The sequence below is a fragment of the Sesamum indicum genome, linkage group LG8 (assembly GCF_000512975.1).
Source record: "Sesamum indicum cultivar Zhongzhi No. 13 linkage group LG8, S_indicum_v1.0, whole genome shotgun sequence".
Taxonomy (NCBI): domain Eukaryota; kingdom Viridiplantae; phylum Streptophyta; class Magnoliopsida; order Lamiales; family Pedaliaceae; genus Sesamum; species Sesamum indicum.
In genome coordinates, this window is record NC_026152.1 from 17,657,977 (window position 1) to 17,666,764 (window position 8,788).

General features: G+C 30.7%; 1 protein-coding gene and 1 pseudogene across 1 annotated transcript in view; both read right to left on the bottom strand.

The window, feature by feature from the left end:
* Positions 1-845, bottom strand: part of LOC105169148 (ankyrin repeat domain-containing protein 2B) — a gene marked incomplete in the record, with an annotated part of 3,986 nt that extends 3,141 nt beyond the window's left edge. The window contains 3 exon segments of the mRNA XM_011089461.2: positions 1-65; positions 364-394; positions 692-845. Of these exon segments, the coding sequence (XP_011087763.1) occupies positions 1-65; positions 364-394; positions 692-700 (105 nt within the window).
* LOC105169429 lies at positions 2,928-7,175 on the bottom strand (annotated as a pseudogene).

The following is an 8,788-nucleotide window of genomic DNA, read 5'->3' on the forward strand; positions in this document are numbered from 1 at the left end:
CACTCTTCCCTGCCCAGACGGTGTCCCTGCAGAAGTAGTACTAACAGCCGCACCAGACTTCTCTTCTGAAGAGCAGTGAATGAGAAATTTCAAATAGTTAAAACAAAGTAATCTAACATCATGAGAATTTATAAAAATGAAACACAATCTAGGCTGATGATTTGCTTAAAGAAGTATGAAAAAGCTATAATCAAAGCAAATTCTTATTTGGGATCCCATCAATCCTCTTGTAAGGTGACTCCGAGCTCAAAAACATTCAATTCCAATTCCAACAAATAAAATATTTAATAACAAATACCCGTTACTTCACAACAAAATACTCAAACGCGCACATGAATAAACGTTGATGTAATTTAAACTCACCATCTTTAGGAACCAGAGGTGTTTTAGATGCCTGCACAATTCCCCAACCGAAAATCAGAACAAGAGCAAAAAACTCAAAACATCACTAAATCAGCTTCAAACACAACAAAATCCAAATTCCTCTGAACTAAATCAAACAAACCAAATTCTCAAACCACTAAACCAAAAAAAAAGAAAGAAAAAAAGAAAATCAGCAAGTAAGTTTCGACTTCAACCATTAAATCGACTGGAAAAAAACAAGTAATACAGGTCAAAAATTGAACTGACCAAAGCGGAAACAAACAATCCATTGGCCCAACAAAAATGAACAACGAATTCACAACAGTACCTCAGACATATTTCCCCAAATCGGATAAGTAAACGTCGGATCCTTTGCTTGTAGAGAGTCGAGAGGACAGAGAAAAGAAAGACGTACAAGAAAAAGGGTTTATAAATTGTTTTAGTGTGAGAAAGAGAGAGAGAGAGAGAGAGAGGAGAGAGAAGTAGATTGCGATTTACAAAGATAAAACAGAGGGGAGTGGGCCACCTCAATCTCATCGCCAACTCGGTGAATGGCGTAGATTTGTTTCTTCTGATTGCTTCTCTCGTTCGTCGATTGGGCTTCACATATAGGCCCAGGCCCAACATTGTCTCATTCTGATGGGCTTTTGGCCCAATTAAATTGGAAAATTTTATTATTAGTATTAAATATGCATCTAATATTTTGTTATTATGTTATTTAAGTGATAATTTTGTTGATTACGAAATATATTTTTGCATGTTTTTATATTAAATATAGAAAAATCATAATTAATGGCAACAATTATGAATGATATATATCTGGATTTTTTTTTCATTTATGCATTAACTTAATATACGTAAAAATCTCATTTAATTTAAATTATATTTCAGAATTGAACGCATGTCTATTGTTATAATAAAATTCTAAATTAGAAGTGTTAAGAGAATTCTAATTATTTAATAGAAGATTTTGATTTCGATTCTCATTTATGTATGAATGTCTGTCTATTGCCATTATTTTAAATTAATTTATATTCAATTTGACGCATAATTGTTGATGCATTTGGCCAATTGTTTTTGTTGACTTTATAATAATTTATAATTTTAATTTTGTCGTAGTATAATTATTTATGATAAAAACTTATATATAAATTTGTCACTATAAATAGTAGAGATATTTAAAACAACAAATTAATGATATAATTATAAAAAATAATTATTGTCATTAAATTATTACCAATTACCATATATGTGTCATTAATTGCTCTTACGATTTTTTTTTAAGTAATGTAAAAGTTTTAACTTTAGGAGTCATTAACCGTTGGGACTCAAATTTTGAATAAAAAAATTCTTTTTAAATTTAAAAAAAATCAACATTTATCCCTGACAAAGTTAATGTATTACGTAATCATAATTGATTATGATGGCATAATTCAGTAAAATAGCCTATAAAACTCCAGTCAAAGCGAACAATACCTCGAGGCACAAGGTTTGATAATATCACGCGGTACATGATCTGGTATTGTTTCTTGGAGCAATGCAAGGTGCACATTCTAAACCCCTCATTTGAGCTACTGATGATGTTGACATGCGTGCTAAATTAGTTACAAATGACAAACTTACATGGCTCATAAGTCACACAGTCCCCATATCTCCCACAAACGTCTTTTCAATGACAAACAAATGAGGATTCGATCAAAATGAATAATATATCATGCCAAAAATTTGATCACATCGTCCGTTCTATCAATAATAACTAGTGTGTGTAGCACACTCAAATGAGTGTGTGCAATAAACTAAAAAGTTTAAAAATTAATTATTATTTCTAAAATACATTTCAATCGCATAAATTCAAATTAAAAAGAGAGAAGCGGGGGGGGGGGGGAAGAAGGAAGTTATGAGCAAAGTTAAAAGTAAATGAAACTTGAAAGTGTAAGAAAGTTGGAAATTAAGAAAAAAGATATAATAGTAAAATATTTGGTGAAATAAGTGTGCATAATTAAAATAAAAATGTTAAAATTAAAATTTTATTATTAAAATTGTATTCTAATGAAAGAAATTAAAAATTAAAAATAAGGAAGTTATAAGAAGTTTCAATTAAAGAAATTAAAAATGTTAACTATATATATATAAAAGTCATACGAAGTTAAAGTCAGTGGGCAATTTGGTTGTTATCAAAAGATGGAAAAAAATTACAAAAAAATGATGAAATAATGTTAAGAATAGACAAGAGAGGACACCAAAAAAAGGTGATTTCCCTTAATAATAAAGTAAATAATAATAATAATATATAGATAATGTGATTTCATAAAATGCAACAATCATTATTGTGATGATACTAAGATGTATCAACAATTTTATACTCATATCATATATTGTACGTAACCTACTATACATATATCATTATCTTCTATGAAATTTCAATGTAATAAAATCAGAGAAGACTTCAAATAAGTTAGATCTCATCCACGCCCTGTTTGTCATTTTATTATGTTAAATAAATATATCTAAATTAAGAATATTGCAAGACAAATTACGATAATTATTAATTTAGCATATGCCTATTTATTTATTAAGAAACAAACCATGTAACTAATTGGAGATGTGGTTTGGTGCTACATCAACATCGTACCCACCATGGGTCATCCGGTACCACTACTATTGGGACTCATTTGCAAAATTTGGAGTGACAAGATATCACCCAATTTCACCTCCTACATTTTCTTTTTCTTTCTTTTATGGATATAGTTCAATACATTCAGATATCAAACTAATTAAATACATCTATAAGAGTAAACAGACACCCATAATTGTGAGGTCTCAATCTTACCACTTGAACAAGACTTCATTATCATATATACATGTTACTACTGGAGCACGGTTTCATTGTCGGGCTTTTCTCAACAATTGTTTAAAGAGTTCAGGCAAACAACATCGATTGGCTTCTCTATACCTCGTTTTGGTTGTTTAGTTTAGCAACATCCATCGTTGTCTTTCCAACTAAGGTTTGAAGAGTGCTGCATTCACTGAATTTAAGAGAAAAATTACAATTTGAATGAAATTTTAGAAAGCATTATGAACACACTGAAACGCTTTAAAGCCGAATTATCAGCAATGTGTTGTATTTGAAGAGGTATACTTGGGAGGAAGTGTTATATATATAACTAATCATGCTAATATATTTCTCAGCAAAGTATTACTCAGAGATGTACCTCAACATCACCAACACTAGCGGTATGGTGAACAATGGATTCCTTGTCATTTGCTTCCTCTGCTTCGTCTTTGCCAGCAGACGCGGCTCTATCTGCTCCAACACCAAATCCCATTGCTTCACCCATCTTCTGGAGGACCACTTCATCATTCCAGCACCTGATCATAATGCATTATCAGGACAGAAGAATCACAAGTAATCAGTCGTAGATTAACAAAGACCTATGTGCTCACTAGTGAGGAAATCAACATAAATGAACAAGAAAACACCAAAGTGAACTTTCTAAATTTTGAACAAAAATGCTACCCAGTCCACAGATCTATTCTTAATTCCAAAGAATTCCTACAAATTTAAATGAATTGGCATGCTAGTTCCCTCTGCATCCAGAGGTATAATGACAAGCTTGGAGGATCGAGTAGAAGAAATTACCTCAGATATTAAAAAGAAGCGGGGGCGGGAGTTATTTCATATTGTTTTGCTACATTATTTGATATCTGATACACGATTGACAAAGTAATCCTTAAGGGCATACAGGAACCGAAAATAGGATGCTAAAAGACCAACATTTAGATAACTTACATTATGACATGATCTGCAACAGGCAAAGGACAACACTTTGCCTAATGCAGAACGTTACAACTTATTCCGGAAATGGATCCAAAATTTCTGAACATGGAGGCAGAAGCTTTTTTCTTCAGTCAATAAATCAAATAAGGACGATATTAACTTCATCGCATCATAGTATTCATCGAGTATCTAAATCCACTGACAAGCATACAGAATCATTAAATTTCTGCTGGCATGCAAATGCTTGTATAGCCCCAACCCCCCATCACCCCTCAATTCGACTTATATGTGTCATATGCTGTCAAATACAGTATTACATCACACTACGAATTCGTAAATCCTGTAATAATCAAAATAAGAAAACCCATTAGAAGGTAGAACCTCATCAATGCAGCTGGACCACCATTCATGATCTCTTCCCAAATAGGCTTTAAAGATGGATCCTCCATGATATGCCGCCTTTGCTCTTCAAGTTGATCTTTGTTGGGTGGATTTATCAAATTCTCAAGTATGCCTGACATGGACGGATCCTGTACAAAAAATCAGAATGATAGACTTGTGAGCAACAACTATCTAGAAAATATTTCACCGGAGAGTCATGAATATTAAACCAAGAAATACCTCCATTAATGCGTTACCAAGCGTCTCAGCCACAGCCATAAACTCTGAATTTTGCATGACTTGTTGCATAGTTGAAAAATACTGTTGGGCATACCCTCTTCAACTGAAACACCTTGCATGGCTTCCTGAAGCTGTTCTGCCATCTTATTGAATGAAGGATCTCTGGCCACCAGTTCAGCCAATTCCTTGATGCCTGGTTGCTGCAAATGATATAAATTAACCTCTAACCGGTGTCGTACGATCGGAAGCAGATCGAGAAACCAGTCGTTCATTTTAAATGAGAAACACATAAACATAGTGATTTAGACAGACTGAAATACCATAAACTAAGAGAAACATTATAGTGAGCTTACACAAGTGAAACCTGTTATCGAACACCTTTAGTGCAAACGAATAAATGATCAAGGTTTAACAAAGTTTCCAACCCTGTTTGTCCATTACCAACATGGACTAGTTCGACATGTTATGAGTTCACCTCTCGGTCTCAGCTCACTCTAAGAAACACAGTGGAGAAAAAGGAAAGATATACACACATTAAGCGATCCTATCATGGCTGAGAGATCAAAGGGATTTGGTATTGCAGCAACCGGAGGGGTCGCTCTTCCCTGCTCGGAAGGTGTCCCTGCAGAAGTCTTCTCTTCTGAAGAGCATGAATGAGAAATTTCAAAATCATGTTTGGGCTCTCATCAATCCTCTTCTAAGGTGACTCCGAGCTCAACAACATTCAATTCCAATTCCAAAAGGAAAACGTTATATTCACTTTTCCAAAATTTTGGTATAATTACGTAAATTATTCATAATTTTTATATAATTACACGGATTAATAACTACTTATCCTCTTACAATATTATAAATGAGCAAATTAATTCTTTATATAAAAAAAATAACAATTTACTTTACGTGCTTTTCAAAATTAAGCAATTTACCTCCTTGTATAAGGAGATAAATTATTTTATTTTAAAAAACATAAGGAAATAAATTACTGTATTCTAAAAAATATTAAAAAATGAATTACTATTTTTTTCATAAAAAATTAATTTGCTCATTTATAATATCACATAAGTATTACTGTCATTTTTTCCATAACTACACATATACTTACTAAAAACATTACATAATGTTTGGATTTGTTTTCGAAGTGTTTTGTGGAGATAGAGAGAAAAAAAAAAAAGATAAATAAGTGTGTGTTAGATATAGTATGTATGTTTGGATTTGTTTTTGGAGATAATATGAAATAAGTATTATATGTTTAATATTGTGTTTTGGGAGATAAAAATTACTATTCATTATCAAATCATGTCTTTTTTATATATATTTATGTATATGTGTGTGTATATATATGTATGTATTTATACTAAAACAGTTAAAAACACCTAAATAAGATGTTTTTGAATGATGACAAATATTGAATATGTTTTGACTTATATCGAAAATAATTTGAAAAATAAAAACAAACATAGTGTTAATTTCTTTAACATTTTTCTGCCCAAAAAGGCAAAAACACTCTTTAAAACCTCATAATGCCACTACTGACATTTACGCGGCATTTATCTTATTTTTCATAGACCATAATGTGTCGGAGGTGTTTCTATAATTACCAAACTTCAAAGAGAGAGTATTTGTGTATTTTGACCTAATTTTAAAAATATCAATATTATTTACTTCATACTTTTATTATATATTTTTTTATTTATCCATACACCGCTTGTTTTAAGTGCACAAGTACGTTGATAGTTGACGTCAGATAAGCTCACCATCTTTATGAACCAGAGGAGTTTTTGATGCCTGCACAAAGTACTTCAATAAATCAAACAAATCAAAACCACTAAACCCAAAAAATAAATAAATAATTACTCGGCACTCATATGAGGTTTTTTATAATCACACGTATCAGATTAATTGCATTTAATCTCTTTAATATTTATTTTCGTCCAACAAAGTAAATCCATCAGTTAGTAAAATTAACAGAATTTGTTGACATTAAATATATATTTTCTCTCGATTAACTTATTACAAGTTAAACAATTTTTTTTTCACGACACTACTCTTAGTGGGTTGTAAAAGATACGTTTAGCATGCCATAATTCCGTACAGTAAGTCAATTGAAGGCAAATATAAACATCCATTCAACTCTTTTATTGATTTAAGCAGATTCAGTAAGTTTCATTAACAAATGAATCTATTCATTGGACGAAACAAACGTCAGATGTACTAGATTTAATGTTTGAAAATTTACTTATAATTATACCAAAAAATAAATAGAGAACAACAAATTCGGAACAGTACCTCAGACATATTTCCCCAAATCGAACGAGTAAAGGTGGAATCCTTTGCTTGTAGAGATTCGCAGACAACAGAGGAAAGAAAGAAGAGGTGCAACAAAAAGGGTTTATACATTGTTTTGTTTTAGTCTGAGAGAGAGAGAGAAGGATTATTGAGTTTAAATGTCGTTTATTTGTGTATGAAATTTCGGTCTATCATCTGTGACACGTAACTGCTGATGCATTTGATCATTTGTTAATTTTTGTTGACTTTGTAATAGTCTTTTGTTTATTTCTTATATATATATGTAAATTTCTATACAAAAATTATAATATATTTAATCAATTTTTATATATCGATGAATTGAATATTGTAACTGTTTGGTCAACACGAAAATATAATATTACGATAAAATATTAAATAATAATTTTGAAGTTTGTCGCTGAAAATGACAATAATTTATGTTTTGTCATAACATATTATTATCGTATATGTGCCATTAATTGATTTCACTGAGATTTTATGCACAACTTTTTTAACTAATTTTTACGAATGATAATTTTTATAAAATAACTATAATAAATAAAATTATGTAAATTAATTATTTTAATTATATATATTATAATTAATGATAATAGTAAAATTTTGGATGGATGAGTCACCAACTAGTAAAATTTACGATGAGTCCAACACGCTTTGTTAAAATAATAAAGTTGAAATTCGACGATTAAAGATTATTGGATTCAAATTATATGGATATGTATAAGTGCAAGTCTAAAGGTCTTGCTCGTTTTATTTTCATCGGATATAATTTTATTTAAAATTATGATTTGTATTTAATTATTTTTGAAATTTAAATACATGAAAATAAATGTATTGTATTTAAAAAAAATTGCAGTCACAAGTTTGCTTGTGTATGCTAAAACTAGTCCACTGTAGTACGTCTCTTTTATCTGCATATATGATCTGGCTTGAATATGCAATTTCCCTTCAGCTAGATGATTTGCGTTTCGTAATGAGTATTCTGAATGTTTAATGGTCTTCGAAAACAGGAAAGCACGTTAGGCAAGTTGGAATGATCCCCGACGAAAATCCTCCTATGCCTAAGACAGCTTAAGTTCGAGATGATAAATGACGATCTCAAGTAGTAAATGAGGTAGCGAGTAATAAATATGTCTTACCATAAATGTCATAAAATGAGGGTATTTATAGTACTAGATGTGCCCACCTTCTGAACCACCTGGTGTCATCTCAAATCATGAGTTGTTAGAGGATCTATGGTCTAGGTCTCGGATCATCAGATCAGGTAAGGTCAAACAACCTGGCCCGAGATAGAAAAGATATGTCCGGACTAAAATCGACATAGAAAGACAAGGATCTTGGGGCTATAGTGGTATTCTATTGTTGTTGGAGAATTATTTATGTCTTTCTTCAAGTGGCTATGATATATCCCTATCAATATAATAAATATTTTTCAAATTTTAAAATATATATTATAAATAAAACTAAAATATATAAATCAATACATTACATTGAAAAAAAAAAAAGAAAACTAAATCATCAGTTAATGTAAATTATGGAAAGTTGAGTGAGTTAGTTATATATGAAGAAATGTGAAGAATCTTTCTTTTTTATATTAATATAGATACAACGAGAATATAAAAAGAAATGGTCCATATATTCTTAATGTATTTTCGAGTTCTGATGATGGTAGTGTAATTATAAAATATATATATATATATATATTCACATACAACAAACAGA